Source organism: Colias philodice, chromosome 12 (assembly GCF_061535455.1).
Source record: "Colias philodice isolate Cphi_HAF_F1 chromosome 12, ilColPhil1 Martin Lab GWU primary, whole genome shotgun sequence".
Classification (NCBI taxonomy): domain Eukaryota; kingdom Metazoa; phylum Arthropoda; class Insecta; order Lepidoptera; family Pieridae; genus Colias; species Colias philodice.
Genome location: NC_143097.1, coordinates 6,373,524 through 6,391,240, shown reverse-complemented (window position 1 = coordinate 6,391,240; position 17,717 = coordinate 6,373,524). Strand labels below are relative to the sequence as shown.

The window sequence follows — 17,717 nt, the reverse complement described above, 5'->3', positions numbered from 1 at the left end:
CTTTCACACCAACTTGCCAAGTTAGGTGTGAAAGGGACAAAAGAACAACCAGGCGTCATTCAAGGTCGTGCCTTCCCGTGACAAGCCAACGTTCATAGCGCAATCTCAAGTGTATTAGATATAAGCTTCTTGAATAGGACCAAAGGATGTTAAAATGGCAGCATAAAAATTTCATGCCAAGTGCCAACCGATGAACGAAAAATTTTTGTTTCGTTCATTCAGAGCTAGCGCGCACGAGCAACTTTGTCTCCGCAACTATTTTGTCTCCGCAACTATTTTGTCTCTCCCACCTATGGGCTAGTATGAAAGTGCGCGCACGTAGCGACGCAACTCCCCATACAAATTGATGGGAGAGACAAAATAGTTGCGGAGACAAAGTTGCTCGTGCGCGCTAGCTCTCAACAAACAGTTAGTAGAAGCATATAATGGAGAATGTTAACTAATTTTGATTATTAGCTCTCCATATTCTCTGTCAAAAATTAAAAATACTAGTGAAAAAATTATTTCGATACGTCAATTAGTTTCCGATAGAAGTAAAACAAGTTGTAAACGCCCGGTGACGGTGTGACGTCACACCACAACACGCTCAATCTGGCTCACTCAGTCCGCTAGCGATCGCGCGGCCCGTGCCGTCGAAATTATAATTAAATACTTTTAAAAATGTCCAATCCAAATACCAGAAAATCATGTGTTCCTAAATGTATAAAAAACACATACCAATTCGCCGGATAAGTTGTTTTTTATAGTTCCAAAGGACGTAAACAAAAAATGGTCAGAGGTGCACCTTTGGTGTCAGAATTTTCCGTGTTCTTAAAGTATATATGTAGTACTACATATTATAATATTTTGAGAACATTGCAGCTGTTTTGCGTTATCCTTTGTTTTCTATGCAAGTTTTAATCTATACTAGACTGTGCTTCTGCTCTGCTTGTATGGGCTAGGTGTAGGTAGATAGCTCATAAGATTTTTTCTTGTTTTAAGTTGAGAATGATAATATGTAGAACTCTACTAAATATAAGTTGGTCGGGGGAAGAATTAAACAAAAACAGGGTATAGTTCCACACAAATTCAAATGTCAACAGGAAAAGGAAGATAAACCTCAGAGATCAGCAGTGAAAAAACGTTATCGTATAGAATATTTTGAGAAACTATTAAATAGAGATGAAACTTTGGCAGTAGAAAAAAACCAGAAGAGACATTTGTTGCTAGCTGTGAAGACGATATAGCAATAGAAGATCCATTTAGTTTTGGAAATAATGATGATCAGTGTTTATAAATATAATAAATACGTAAGGGAGTGCAAGTAAACCTGAAACCTAAAGGTGTAAATAAATCAACCATGATTGTTATTTTACGAATAATAATTACTATTATTGGACTATTAACGTAATTCGCGGACGAAAACCCATCAAAATACTGCGCAAGCTACAGCGCTGCCGACTTGATACAAAGAGCGGAGGTGCGGCCGCGCGGCCCGCGCGGTGCGTTGTGACGTGACGTCACAAGCGGTCACGTGACTATTAGCGGGACTCGATATTTTTCGAAACTTTGAATGCGTATAAAATCAAAACTACTTGGTATTTTTGACTACGACAAAAACTAGTGTATTTCTATACATACAGGCTTTACTGAGACACAATTTCAAGGGATTTGGCATACCTAGTAACATTCTCCATTGTGCATATTAGGTACATATTATAATCTATTGACTATTAGCTGCACTCCGTGGTTTCACCCCCGTGGCTCCGCTTCTGTTGGTCTTAGCGTGATGATAGGTATATAACCTTATAACTATATATATAGCCTATAGCCTTCCTCGATAAATGGACTATCCAATACCGATAGAATTTTTCAAATCGGTCCAGTAGTTCTTGAGAAAAATACTAAGCTCATACATGACGTATTTATCTTTTCAATGGACCCTGCTACAATATTTTAATCATTAAAATAATGTTTCATATTCCCTGGGCGTAGCATTGGCGTAGCACCAGTCAGGAGGAAGACGTGGGTTTGAATCCCGATTCGTGATAGAATCGTTTTTATTACAAAAAAAAGACGGGTTGCACTCCGGGGCTGCCGGCAGAAGTGAAAACTTGATTAAACGTTGAGCATGTTTGATATACATCCGTCTTACGCTTTTTCGATCCAGGTCACGTGTCCTGACGCGAGTTTAAGATTTTATACCCAACGCCGCTAAAGAAGTTTTCACTTCAAAAAAAGACGGGTTGCACTGGGGAGTGCCGGCAGAAGTGAAAACTTGATTATTAACGTTCAGCATGTTTGATATTTTGGAATGGTATCCGTCTTACGTATGGAATATAAGGGGGTTTCTTTAGAGAACTGCCGCACGTATTATAGGTTTTTTGTGGGGGGGTATGGGGGGGAGGAGGGGGGGACCCTCCCACCAAAAGGGGAAAGTTAGGAAACCAATAGTTTTGGAGAAAAATCAATTTTCCTATTCTAACCTCAAAATGTATGGAATTGGTGTAACAAAAATTTTACGATACATAAATAAAATACAAACAAGTTGTGAAAACCTACGTAGTTTTTTTTATTTGAGTGGAAATCGCCCTAAAGTCGCTTCTGGCACTCGCCGGCCGCTGCCGCGGCACGCTCGCTTCGCTCGCTCGGCTCGTGCAGCAGTTCAAATGTTAACCTAATACGCTCGTCGCTTCGCTCCTCGCTACCTATTTGAATACTAAAAGTAAAAGTTTAATAGTTTTTTAACCTACGTAATTTTTTTTTCAAGCTATTGCATAGCTTCTATCGCGGGCCTTGAGCGCGGGGACCGAATCCAGAAATTGCGTAACGAAAAACCTCACACTCCCCACTCCGACGGGCACGGAGGTGTGGCTTGAAGGCATGCTATGCAATAGCTTTGCCGCGGCAGTCCCCGAGTGCCACACGTCTTTTTTGTTTGAGTGGGAGTCGCTTCTGGCAAGAGTTCAAGAGTTAACCTAACACGCTCGTCGCTTCGCTCCTCGCTACCTATTTGGATATTAAAAATAAAAGTTTAATAGTTTTTTAACCTACCTATGTAGATTTTTTTTTGTTCGAGTAGGAATCGCCCTAAAGTCGCTTTTGGCTAGTGTTGCCGAACTATCGATAGTTTGACTATCGATAGTTGACCTTGAAAATAAGTCAGAATATCGATAGCATTATCGATAGTATCGATTAATCATGGAATACTATTGATGAACTGCAATAGTATCGATAAAATCGATAGTATTGATTGCCAATAGTTGCTATACTATCGATACTGTCGATAGTATCGATACTATTGCTACTGAATATTGCAACTACAATCGATACTATCGATAGTACTGATACTATCGATAGTTTTGAGCTATCGATAGTAGTAAATTGTGCAATAGTATTGTTCACGATTTCTTGGTATAATGGGTCAGTCAGTGCCACCGACCCATATTATGACTCAGTTTAAAAGTTAAGACTAGTATTTGGTTTAATCGTTGTAATAAAGAGACATCTAGTTCTAACATCTAGTTCTCTGTCATCCACTATAATATTATTGATAAAGCAATACTATCGAGAAAAAGGTCACTATCGATGGGACGATATTATCGATAGTATCGACACTATCGATAGTATCGATAGTTCGTTCGATATTGAGCTTCGGTAGTATCGACACTATCGATAGTATCGATAGTTCGTTCGATATTGAGCTTCGATAGTATCGATACTATCGATGGTATTGCTATGTGTCGATAGTATTTACGCTTATAGGACTATCGATACTATCGATAGTATCGACACTATCGATAGTAGCGATAGTGCTATCGATACTATTGCTTTTCCCCAACTATCGATAGTTAATCGATAGACTATCGATAGTGGACTATCGAGCGGCAACACTACTTTTGGCACTCGCCGGCCGCAGCGTAAAGTCACAGTACAGTGAAATGGAACGTCTTGGTCCGCTTTTTTTGCACAACAAAACGGATAAATACACTTTTTTCGCACAAAAAATTATTAACTTTAAAAATTTATAACTAAAAAACTACAAGTTTCCTAACGATAATATTTTGGAATTACAATCTTACATTACCTAGCTAACTAAAAATATAAATATTTCCAACAAATTCGTGCGGCAGTTAACTAAAGCCAACCCAATATAAGGGCTAAAAAAAAGTCCGTCTTACGCTTCTTCGATCAGGCCACGTGTCCTGACCTACCCAACGCCGCTAAAGAAGTTTTCACTTCTAAAAAAATCACATTTATTAAGTATTTGAAAACTAAATATCAAATTTTAGGAAGGTTTTTACGAGGTAAATGATAAATAATAAAAATAATAATTCATCTATTGACAGATTGACAGAACAAATCTTTAAAAATCTATTTTTTAGCATGGCAATTATGCATTGACATGGTTGGTAAACGGCAAACGCACAACAGTTCATTCCCCTTCGTCTCTTTCCCCGTTATGAATGAGTAGAACACGAACGATATGCTCGTAAATGATAAATCGTTCATCTAATAATTCAGAATCGGTAATACGAAAGTAAACGCTGTCTCGGACCGTATTTATCTTTTGTGTGATTATAGTGTTAATTCATAAAGTAAATCGTTAAAACTCTTCCAGATTTTTTAATTCGGGACGTAAAATGGCTATGCAACCTCATAGCAAAAAGAGAGTGTGCTATTATTATGATAGTAAGTATTGTAAAGTTTGTTGCCCGCCAACTGGGTAATCAGCTTATTGCATTTCTTTCTCAATGTTTCGATTTTCAATGTAAATGCTTTTAAAAGCATTAAGTTCATATGTATTATTAACATGAATATCTTATAAATGTTTTATATGTTATCATATTCGTCTTAAAATTTTTATCGCATTGTATGCTAAGTCATTACTAAGCGTCTGTACTCTTTTCTGAATTGTCATTGGCGCGCATGATTTTGTTCGTTCTCGCTGTTAATAGTACAGACGGAAATATGTCAAGCCGTAAAATGACCCGAGTAACACTATAATATAAAGTTAAATTTAAGTTTATATGAAAATATTGTGTTATTAAAATGATTGGTTTTATTAATTTTAGGTGATATTGGCAACTATTATTATGGGCAAGGACATCCCATGAAACCACATCGCATACGCATGACACATAATTTACTGTTGAATTATGGTTTATATAGAAAAATGGAGATATATGTAAGTTTTTATAATAAATATTCAGACATTTTATGGTATCACATAACTTATACATTGGTATAAATGTGTAAAGTATTTTGGTACAGGAATTTATTATGATATATTTTTGTTAATATAGCGACCTCACAAAGCAACTGCGGATGAAATGACAAAGTTCCACTCAGATGACTACATACGCTTCCTTCGCTCCATCAGACCAGACAACATGTCAGAATACAATAAGCAGATGCAAAGATGTAAGAATAATTTACCATTTGAATAATCAATACAAACAATTTTATTACTTATGTACATACTATGCATGCTAAATAAGAATAGGACTGTCAAGACGCCATATTGTTCAGTAATACGCGCTAACTTCATTACCAAAGCGTATGGTGTGCAAAAAAATCAATAAAGAAATTATATTCAGTTTAAATATTTAATGTATGCTTTGTTGGTATTTCCAATACATTTCACGCCAAATTTATTATGAATGAGTAGGATTTGAAAATAAAAGCACGTATGTAAAAAAAATATATTATATTATTTCAGTTTTTATCAATCGGATAATATTTCCTCTACACCACTTAACACAGCGTCATCGTCGTCGTATTCTGAATCTTCATTGCTGTCGCTGTCACTGCTATATCCGCATTAACTATGAAAATGTTAACTTTTTATTAATACTGTTTCCATACCTGTATAATTAATTTATCCATAATCCATCAGTGAAATTCAATAAATAGTATTTTTTAATGAATATAACGATTATACAATAATTAAATATAATCATGAACAATAAAAAATAATTATATGAAAATTCTTTTTCGCACATTTTTTTGCTGGCAGTACTAATTTGACAGTTTTCGTGTGAAGTTGGCAGCAAGTGCGGTCCTATTCTTAGTTGGCATGCATATGCTTTGTTGATGATGTACACAATTATATTTGTTATGATTTATTATACTTTCTTTCATCTACCTTCTACTATTAGAGGAAAAACTTTTGTATGATTTTTAACCACCATTCAAAAATTAAAGAGGTTATGTTTGTCTGTCTAATATGTATATTTTGCAATTTTATGGTAAAATATTGTATCATCAAAATGTAAAAAAAAAATATTATTAAGCTATGTTATATTATTTTTTTATATGAAAATTGGAACATAGTCTTATTTTATTCTTTAACAGTTAATGTCGGTGAAGACTGTCCAGTGTTTGATGGTCTCTATGAATTCTGTCAGCTGTCCGCTGGTGGCTCTGTTGCTGCTGCAGTCAAGTTAAATAAGCAGGTAAGCTGACAGTTTATCTTAATATATATAAATCTCGTGTCACAATGTTTGTCCTCAATGGACTCCTAAACCACTTAACCAATTATAATAAAATTCGCACACCATGTGCAGTTCGATCCAACTTGAGAGATAGGATAGTTTAAACATGTAGGTATACCACGGGCGAAGCCAGGGCGGAAAGCTAGTATATTATAAATTAAACCGCTTATTTGTGATATAGCATAGTAGCACAATTTTACTTAAGTTCAGTACTCAAACATTTATTTATTCAATTAGACTTGTCTAGAAACTCATTTGTCATGATATAGCATTTACCACCCAATAATTCTATTTATGTACTTCAAATCTTAAAATTTTTGTTCTATATCCAAGAAATGTTAATAAAAATTTCATCACACAGGCATCAGAAATCTGCATCAACTGGGGTGGAGGGCTGCATCACGCTAAAAAATCTGAAGCATCTGGTTTTTGCTACGTAAATGATATTGTACTCGGCATTTTGGAGTTACTCAAGTACCACCAGAGGGTGCTGTACATTGATATTGATGTGCACCACGGCGATGGGGTCGAGGAAGCCTTCTACACAACAGACAGAGTCATGACAGTCTCGTTCCATAAGTATGGAGAATATTTCCCTGGAACAGGTTAGTCCTACTATCTTCTATAATACTAGCTTTCCGCCTGCGGCTTCGCCCGCGTTTTCAAAAAAAAACCCGCATAGTTCCCGTTCCCGTGGGATTTCCGGGATAAAACCTAGCCTATGTCACTCAGAAATGATGTAGCTTTCCAACAGTGAAAGAATTTTTCAAATCTGCCAAGTAGTTTCGGAGCCTATTCAATTCATACAAACAAACAAACAAACAAAAAATCAAACCTTTCCTCTTTATAATATTTGTGTATAGATAAAAATGAATCCCAAAATGTGTTGGTAAGCGCATAACTTGAGAACGGCTGAACCGATTTCGTTAATTCTTTTTTTAATATATTCCTTGAAGTATGAGGATGGTTCTTACGTAGAGAAAACGTAAATATGTACCACGGACGAAGCCGGGGCGGACTGCTAGTAATATTATAAATACGAAAGTTTGTGAGGTGTGTGGTGTGTGTTTGTTACTCTTTCACGCAAATACTGCTGAACCGATTACAATGAAATTTAGCACACATATAGAAGGTAACTTGGATTAACACATAGGATAGGTTTTATCCCGGAAATCTCAGGGGAACGGGAACTATGCGAGTTTTTCTTTGATAACGCGGGCGAAGCCGCGGGCGGAAATCTAGTATATTATAAACCTATTTCAACAAAATATAATCTATTTTGTTTAAAATAAAAACGATTTGATTTTGTTTGAACTATAATATATCACACAAACCATAATTTATACACTATGTACTAACTTTTCACCCGCGGTTTCGCCCTCTTTCTCTAAAGCCTATTAAATTATATACTAAAACCCTCCTCAAGAATCAGTCTATCTATTAAAAAAACCGCATCAAAATCCGTTGCGTAGTTTTAAAGATTTAATCTGGCCTATATCCCCATCGAGAGAAAATTACTTTGTTTTATACTATGAAGTGATTGTGATACAGTTTTAAGTCCGTTAGGTCAATAGAACATAATAATGTTCACATGCATTTTTTTAAATTAATCTTTTTTTATTTAGGTGATCTTCGTGACATTGGAGCGGGTAAAGGCAAATACTATGCGGTCAATATCCCATTACGTGATGGCATGGATGATGAGTCCTACGAGTCTATATTTGTGCCGATCATCTCTAAAGTTATGGAGACATTCCAGCCTAGTGCAGTTGTGCTGCAGTGTGGTGCTGATTCACTTACTGGTGAGATATAATAATAAATAAATAATAAATATTCAACGACATTATTACACAAATCGAACTAGTCCCACAGTAAGCTCAAGGCTTGTGTTGTGGGTACTAAGCGACGATAAATATAATATTTTATAAATACATATATAGATAACACCCAGACCCAAGAACAAATAATTGAGTTCATCCACAGAACAGTAAAGTAGATAGAAGTGTGATGTGGGCGTGGCCCACGTGTCACTAGTAAGGTAAGATCACCTAACTTGCTCTCAGTTATGCGCAGAAAAATATTCGAGTCGGTTGTCAGCTGTCAAACCTTTTTTCCATATTTATTCATTAATTAGGACGTGTTGTTCGGTATTAGAGTGCAAAAATGATAGCAGACGAAATAATATCAGCAATGGAGGCATTTCATACCATCGGTAAGTCTTATTTTTATTTATTTTAATTATATTTTATGTTATAACTTCGCTTGTCGTAAATTGTCAAAATTGTATACAAATATCTAGTCAAAATAAACCTTAATTCGTAAGAAATTAGTACTATTATAGATTGAACAGCAAACAAGACTTTCTGGAATATTATTGCAATAAACAAACGAATGTCGCTTTAGTGATGCTTATGCCGCATATCGACAGTATCGATACTTTAGAAAAGACAAACATTATAAATGTTAAATTTTATTTATTTTTCCTTAGCTTTCATTTGTCCAATTTATTTATAGATTTCCCAAAGAGGCTAATTTAAAAGAGAAATGGATAAATGCAACGTGACGAGTTAACTGGATGCCGAACATCACTAAGCAGTCGAACAAAGGCCACCGATACAGCAAACCTACTGCAGTTCCAAGATTTAAAATAATGCATATTTTCTGTTTGTATTTTGTAAATATAGATTAATACTATTCTATTCCGTTTTTTATTTAATAATAATAATATAAAAAGACGTACTTAGTAGTAATAAACATACTCCAAAATGTGACGCATTATACTATACTCATATAAAAGAAAGAAAAAAAAATACACAAAAAATATTTATTTGTGAATTATCGATAACAAGGCTGACATCCCTCAGAGCATAGCATCAGATAAATATCAAGTTAATGTCATTAATGTTGAGTGACACAAATTTCAACCTTATCTCTATGTGTTGCGTTTCAAATTTATATCTATCGAAAACTAACGCCCTCTGTTGTGGAGTAGCTGAATGTTTTCGAATTTGGAATTTCTGTGCAATGAGAAACAAAACAGCTAATATACCTAGGGATGTTATACTAAAATAAACCGTAACATGGTGCGTTAGGGTACATATTGAAATGCTGAATTTATAACCTAAGTCAGTTTTTACTCAAATTAAGCTGTCCAATCAAAGGCATAGTTTACTTGTAGTGTACTATATAACTATCGGTTTAAATGTGTGGGTTTGGCGACACTGGTTTTCATACTAATTAGACATTACAGCACTTCTATATGTTTTTACTGTTCTGTGAGTTCATCACACAAATATTTGCCCTGACCGGGGATCGAACCCGGGACCGTCAGCTCAGTAGGCAGTCACTTTACCACTGCGCCAACCGCGTCGTCAACGTCGCGCGTCGTCAACGTCGCGCGTCGTCAACGTCGCGCGTCGTCGTCGTCAAGATATAATATTATGTTGTTGAAATATAATATTATTTTAGTTTTATAGCATTCAAATGCTTAAAAGTTTATATTATATTGTTCTGTTCGGAATTATAATATCCTACTAATTAAGATTTAATGAATGTGTAATCTGTGATTGTAATAGTACAAAAATAAAATATTATTTATCGAAAAAGGATTGTCATAATAAAAAAAAAAAGACGGGTTGCACTCCAGGAGTGCCAGCATGTTTGATATTTTGGAATGGTTTTCGTCTTACGCATAGAATATAAGGGCTTAAAAAAAAAAAAACATCCGTCTTACGCTTTTTCGATCAGGCCACGTGTCCTGACGCGAGTTTAAGATTTTATACCCAACGCCGCTAAAGAAGTTTTCACTTCAATAACTTTGTGAAGTGAAAAATTATATAGAGCACAAATAATTTGTCATAAGTTGTTGTTTTCCTAATAAGTATCATTATTTCAGGTGACAGACTGGGATGTTTCAACTTGACAGTGCGCGGTCATGGACGATGTGTGGAACTTGTGAAGAGATTTGGTTTACCGTTCCTGCTGGTTGGGGGGGGAGGGTATGTATTTAATTATTACATTTCACTAGCTTTCCGCCCGCGGCTTCGCCCGCGTTTTCAAAGAAAAACCCGCATAGTTCCCGTTCCCGCGGGATTTCCGGGATAAAACCTATCCTATGTGTTAATCCAAGTTACCCTCTATATGTGTGCTAAATTTCATTGTAATCGGTCTACTGAACCGGTCTATTTGCGTGAAAGAGTGACAAACATCCATACATCCATACTTACAAACTTTCGCCTTTATAATAGTAGTAGGATTCTTCTAAGACCTTTTGTCTTCAGATTTTTTTGGTAACAGAACCTTGTTTCTTGTGTAAAAGAGCCACTTTCCCAAGTTGTGATAAAGTTATTGATAGCCTCTAACACTTTTTTATATTATCATTCCTTATTTAAAACATCTTTTACAACAAATTTGAAAGAAGATAACTTTTATACTAACTTTTTGTTCTTTCTAGATACACAATTCGTAATGTATCACGTTGTTGGACGTACGAAACATCAGTCGCATTGGGCGTTGAAATCGCAAATGAACTACCCTACAATGACTACTTTGAATATTTCGGGCCTGATTTCAAGCTACACATATCACCTAGCAATATGTCCAATCAAAATACACCAGAATACTTGGAAAAAATCAAGAATCGACTATTTGAAAACCTTCGCATGTTACCGCATGCGCCAGGAGTACAGGTAAAGCATAAATTTGTTTTGTATTATAAATTTATAAAGAATAGAAAAATCACGATCACGAGGCGGGACTCGAACCCGCATTCTTTCGCTTGTTTTGTATTGTTACATATTCAGTTAAACATTTAATATCATATTTTAGGCTTCACTTATAATCAATTCACATTATTTCAGAATCATAATTCCCAGTGATGAATTTTATTATTTATTTTCGTATATGTGTATTTGAAATATAATTTAATTAATTTTCATAGGTACAAGCCATTCCTGAAGACACTGTTAATGATGAATCAGATGATGAAGACAAAATTGACAAGGATGAAAGATTGCCTCAAAGTGAAAAGGTAATTGATCAAAATAATCTTAACATAAAACATCTTTGTAAAATGTATTATACTTCAATCTTTTTTTTACTTCAACTGATAATGTAATGTGTCGCGCTCGCAATTTCTTGGAACAAATTTTTTTTCGCATTTCCTTATTATTCGAAAATTTCATAAAATTACACTTGTGTTTAGTGAGATGATTGAGGCCACTTTAAGTTGTAAATAGCTACTAGATATGAGTAACAATGTGAGGGATTCCAACTCAACCATTTAACTAGACTATTTGATCATAATCACTGTAATGGTGGCAAACATCGACCGTACCAAATTGTTTGATTTAAATAAATTGTATAAATATCACACATGCATACTGATTAAAATTTTCTATCTAATAATATAAAAACACAAATAACACTAAACAAAAAGTCCCACAAATACCACACACAAAAGAGTGATAACCTTGAATTACCATTTATAAGAACTTTATACGGTAAGATAAACTTAAGATTTGAGGGAGCACAATTGTACAATAGCTTGCCTAAAGCAATTAAAGATTCCTCATCAATTACTATTTTTAAAAATAAATTAAAGACATACTTAACTAATTTCGATAGCTGATTGTGTTATACTAACTGCAAAATTGTTATTTCTCATATTTGTAAAAGATCATATTGTATTGTTCTTGTTTATGAGATAAATAAAGTTCTTTAAACCGAAACATCGATAAGCATTTGTTGGGCCAACGCTGCCAATTGTGTAGAGGGCACATAACATATTTCATATTGTACAAATATCAAACAACACTAATAAGACAAATGTTCCACAGGACAAGCGCATCACAGGCGAAGGCGAGTTGTCGGACTCTGAGGACGAGGGCGAGGGCGGGCGTCGAGACAACAGGTCGTACCGCGCGCCGCACCGCAAGCGGCCGAGGCTCGATAAGGACGTCGCTAAGGATGATGTTAAAGGTATAACACGTTTGGGGCCATCCATAAATTACGTCACACGTTAGTAGGGGGGGAGGGTATCATCAGGGTGAGACATAGTGTGACAAGGGGCAGGGGGGCTCAAAAGCTTTGTGACGTCACATGTGAAATTTATATGTGAAAAAAATCTTGATTTTATTAGCACTCTTGCTAGTTTCTTTCTCACAAGAATATTTAACATCTAGATCAGTGTTATAATTCAAGTGAGAAATTTTAATGCAAGGGGTATTTAATCTTTCGAGTAATGAAAATATGAAACAAATTGAACTACAATTATTGTTTTTCTAAATATAAACGTTATTTTGAAAAATGTGTGACGTAATTTATGGATGACCCCTTTTTATTAGCTGTATGTGTGTATGTAACTGACTTCTTTAGGCTGGATTTTGACCCACTTGAAACAGACAGGTTTAATTAAAACTTTTTATACTTATCAAGGATATGCAATACTTTCATGAGTTTAAGTGTGTTTTTTAATTTTTCTTTAACTATTAATTTTTAAACTACTTTTTGTTCTATTTATATAATTATTCTGATGCCGATGTAATAAAAATTGTTGCCATACTTCAAAAACGGCTTGTTCTAATTTTATGAAATTTTACATGTTAAGACTATATTTAGTAGGTCTGAAAATACATACCCTCAGTGATAAATACTTTCACTGTGTTTTAGTAAACTTCTTTTGATATAAATCACATGTATTTTATTTAAATAACGTGAAAAATGCGAAAGTATATTGTACCAGACCGGTGGACATGAGATTTACTTTCTCATAACGTCTCAATATCCCTTTACTAGATTTCCGCCCGCGGCTTCGCCCGCGTTTTCAAAGGAAACCCCACATAGTTCCCGTTCCCGTGGGATTTCTGGGATAAAACCTATCCTATGTGTTAATCCAAGTTAACCTCTATGTGTGCTAAATTTCATTGTAATCGGTTCAGTAGTATTTGCGTGAAAGAGTAACAAACATCCATACTTACAAACTTTCGCCTTTACAATAGTAGAAGGATTATACAAAAGGTCTTAATAAATATAATTTTCCAGCTGAAGACAACAAAGACGACGTTAAGAATGTAGCCACATTGGAGGAACCAAAGAAAGATCTGCCGCCCAATGCCTGATGCGTGCGTTGAAGGGAATAGCGTGACTGAGTGTTTCGTGAAAAGTGAATAAATACAAGTCGGTTTTGTGATACACAACTCGAAACTAGTGTTTGAATTAAGGTTTGGTTTTCATGAGTTTCGATAGAGTTTATGGACACATCATTTTTTGTTTGTAAGTTGTAATATCAATCAATATGTTATACAGTTTTTTGGTTCTATACCTTTGATCATGGATTATCAAGTCAATTAATTAAAAATTCCTGTTAAATTAAACATAGGTAGTATTGTAAACACTAGATTTAAATTGCTATGTCTATATACAATTGAAACTCATGATTACCCTATAATAAAAATGTAAAAGACTGCTAAAACTGGGTTTTATAAGTTCCATAGTTAGAGGCTGTAAACTACGGCTAAGATTTATGCACACAATGTTTGATCTCAAATTCTTTTAGGTTAGTATGTATTAATTTAAATAATATAACAAACCTACTAATTGAACCTAAAATATTACAATTGATTATTTGTAAAATGTTCCACATTTTTTAAAAACTAGAGTGGACACTTAATATCTTTTCCCGTGTTACACCTAAAAAAAAATAATAAAAATAAGTAATTTTTTTTTTATGAAATACTAATTTAATTTTAATAATTATGGTGGAGTTTATGACTGTATAACCCAGTTTTTGCCTCAATAAAAATCACTTATACTTAATTGTTAAATAAGAAATCAGTATTTATTTATAGAAAGATGAATAATGATTATTTTCGCATTTATTCTACATTTTATATTTGTTTAAAATATTTAACAATCAGTAAATTTGGCGTGATTATAATACTAATAAGAAGTATAAGTGATTTTAGTATGTATGTGTTGTGTGGTTCATCTAAATGTCATAATGGGTGAATGAAACTTTTGTAATTTATTATGGTGTTGAACTTTTCCCGTTCTTTCTATGCAAAAATTGCATATTTCTTCCTTGTAATGTCTTTAATTGTAAGTAATGTTAGGATATTTTTCAATAATGTATACTTATATTTGTAATTTTATTGTAATATCAATAAGGTCAAGGTAAGGTCAAGTTGGCAAACTTAGCACACATTTTGAAATTACAAATATTAGTATTAAACCATAATAAGTAGTGTTTATAACATTTTAGAAATCAATTGTAGTAATTTCATTTTTATTAAACTCTGGCCTACTTAATAGTTAAAATTATGTAAATAATCAACACAAATCATACAGAAGATCTCGAATCAATGGTTTTTTAATTGAAATAAATTTCTCAGTTTTGTACAGTTAGTTGAGTGATGAGTGACTAAAATAGCATCAAAATGTGAAAGGATAATTTTTTATTATTAATATTTAATTAATCCTTGCAAGCTGCAAGCAAATGATTTTATAGTTTGTTTTGTCGTATCAGGTATGATCACAGTTCTTTGTGATTGAATTTAGTAATTATCTAAAAAATACAAATACTTACATTAATGTTAATTGTTAGTTTATTTTATGTGCTATATTCACGTTTCGCGGTTATTTTAATAAAGGTGTAAAACTGAAATCTTTCCAATTGTTTCAATAACAGTAAAACTATACTTTTCACATGATGGTTATAACAGAAGCTAACTAATTGCAATATTGTTTATCACAAGACTATCCCGAAAATTAATGTTATATTCATTTTAGTTACAATAAATTTATTGCATTTTAAATTCCTTAGATATTATAGATTAAGGTGTATAATTATGAAATACATGATAAAATACGCTCTTATATACATTGAGATAATATTAATATGGAGACGACACCGCCTACATCACTTATGTTCCACTCAACATACGCCATGTGGCGTATGTTGAGCGGTTTTTTTTAATGGTTTTAAAGTGAAACGCATCAAATATGCCTTCGTGTGTGTTACGATATTGCACAAATAATACGGAAAAGTGCAAAGGAATAACTTTCATCGTTAAGTACCTAACTAGATAATAATTTTTAAAACTTAGAGCAAAAAAATGGCGCACAGATTTTGTTCGTGGTGTCTCCTCCATACGTAGTAATATTATCTCAATGCTTATATAGGAATGTTTACTATTTGTAAATATACCAACATATTTTTATATTACCATTTTATACTATAATGATACTGCCGATTCATTTTGATTTCACTCAAGTGGTCTACACAAAAGCATATAAATGGAATTCTGTTTTTTTCAAATAGTTCAGAAATATCTTCTTTTAACTGCAAGTGTAAGAAGATTTGGAATTAAGTAAGGAAATAAGTTCAAAAATTCAATTTGGTGTGTACATAACACATAATTAAACAGTAAAAAATTGTAATGTAAGTTTTATTCAGTGTGTCGAGGACTTGTTTTATGTGTTGACAATTTTTTAATTGTTCATGTGGAACATTACTAGATAAGTGTGTAAATATTATATTTTTTATTTGTTATTATAAGAATGTCTAAAACTAATACATATGTTGTTTCATTTCTAATTTCCTTACCTTGTCTACGCAGTGCGTGGCAGTACCCAGCATTTTTAAGGAACCACAAAAATAAAGCAAACAAACAATATTTATTGCGCACCACACAGAAAATCACAAATAAGGATTAACAATAAGTTAATAAAAAAAGCACAACAAAATATACTGGATAATATCTGTATTGTGTAGTAGGATAACAATTATTAAGCGTTGGTAACAGGTTAAATACTGTACATTGACGATGTTTATAAAAAATCTCTGTATTTCTACAGAATGTATTCAAATAAATCTTGACATAGATACTTATTTTGAGTGCTTTCGCTTTCAAAATATAAGATAGAAAATAGCTCTCTTTCCAGTTTTAAAACGTCCCCTGGCCTGGGGACGACGACTTTAGTCTAAAAGGAATAAATACAAATCCCATGTAAATCTATTTGTCACAGAAGGTCCTCCTCTAACTCATTTATTTCAATACATATTTACAGATTAAATTTTCCAACTGGGTTCTCAATTCGACTATTTTTTATAAGTTAACTAGCGACCCGCCCCGGCTTCGCACGGGTGCAATGCTGATACTAAATACACTACAGAAAAACTTTTAACGTTGTATATAAAAATATAGAGGCCCGGTCGGCCGGTACCGCTGCAAACGGTACGCCCCGCAATTTTTAAATCTGTAATATCTTCGAAAATATTCACTTAAATCATACGGTGTAAAGGGCCATATAGATCTATATTAAATGAACAATGTATTCAAGGTATTTAATTGGTTAAGGATTAATGCTGTATTGGTTAAAATCGCTTCGAAAATTAGCCATTATTTGTCGTAAAAAGTAAATGACAAAAAAAAGTTATTGTGGGTTATCCATAAGAGATAGACATATGCCATCGCGGACTTTTCTGTAGACCTTTTCAATGTGTACAATACTTAGTACATTATTTTGATAAAACTCGTAGGGTTCAGCCTGCGTTTGCAATGTAAGCGGATAAAATGTAATTATTTTCGACATCACATTAGAAACCTCAAAAATAACAGTACTTCTCCACTATTTAATGGATGTTATTATACATATAAACCTTCCTCTTGAATCACTCTATCTATTAAAAAAAACCGCATCAAAATCCGTTGCGTAGTTTCAAAGATTTAAGCGTACAAAGGGACATAGGGACATAGGGAAATAGGGACAGAGAATGCGACTTTGTTTTATACTATGTACTTAGTGATTACCTCAAGAACAAGACTGGAACCGATTTTGGTGATTCCGTTTTTATTTGAATACTGATCCCATCCGGTTGGTCCTTTGAGTATATTATTTTTTTTTATAAATAATTATTATGTAGGTAATATACAAAATCAGGATGGCATCATAATAATTATTACGCTCTTAAAAAACAGTACATAGTTGTGGTGTATGTTAACGATCATCGGGGTATCTTAACATATTCTGCATTTCGGACATTCACGGTAATGGCCGTACTCGATCATATTAACAAGTTTAATTATGTTTCATTTTTTATAGAGCTTTTTTAATCATTCGGTAACAATGATATCCATCCGTATCGTTGAATATACTTAAAAATGAATCGCAAAATGTGTTGGTAAGCGCATAACTCGAGAACGGCTGAACCGATTTCGATAATTCTTTTTTTATTATATT

At 33.7% G+C, this 17,717-nt stretch overlaps 1 protein-coding gene and 1 long non-coding RNA gene across 2 annotated transcripts in view; both read left to right on the top strand.

Annotated features, from left to right (window-relative positions):
• Positions 1-15,475, top strand: part of LOC149484105 (uncharacterized) — a 219,251-nt gene extending 203,776 nt beyond the window's left edge. Inside the window, exon 2 of the long non-coding RNA XR_016316384.1 lies at positions 14,654-15,475. This is a non-coding gene — a long non-coding RNA (uncharacterized LOC149484105). The remainder of the gene's footprint in view (positions 1-14,653) is intronic.
• Positions 4,442-15,475, top strand: HDAC1 (histone deacetylase 1). Its single transcript, XM_089701651.1, has 11 exons — positions 4,442-4,671; positions 5,055-5,167; positions 5,286-5,403; positions 6,337-6,437; positions 6,838-7,081; positions 8,102-8,278; positions 10,372-10,474; positions 10,930-11,164; positions 11,416-11,505; positions 12,314-12,455; positions 13,518-15,475. Exons 1-11 carry the CDS (start codon positions 4,623-4,625, stop codon positions 13,592-13,594), a joined length of 1,449 nt encoding a protein of 482 aa, XP_089557777.1. The 5' UTR covers positions 4,442-4,622; the 3' UTR covers positions 13,595-15,475.
• Positions 15,476-17,717: the final 2,242 nt, after the last annotated feature.

Coding starts and splice junctions, on each gene's coding strand:
- HDAC1 (XM_089701651.1), top strand. CDS start 4,623: ATGGCTATGCAACCTCATAGCAAAAAGAGAGTGTGCTATTATTATGAT. Junction 10,475..10,929: donor CTGCTGGTTGGGGGGGGAGG/GTATGTATTTAA, acceptor TGTTCTTTCTAG/ATACACAATTCGTAATGTAT. Junction 11,165..11,415: donor CGCATGCGCCAGGAGTACAG/GTAAAGCATAAA, acceptor TAATTTTCATAG/GTACAAGCCATTCCTGAAGA.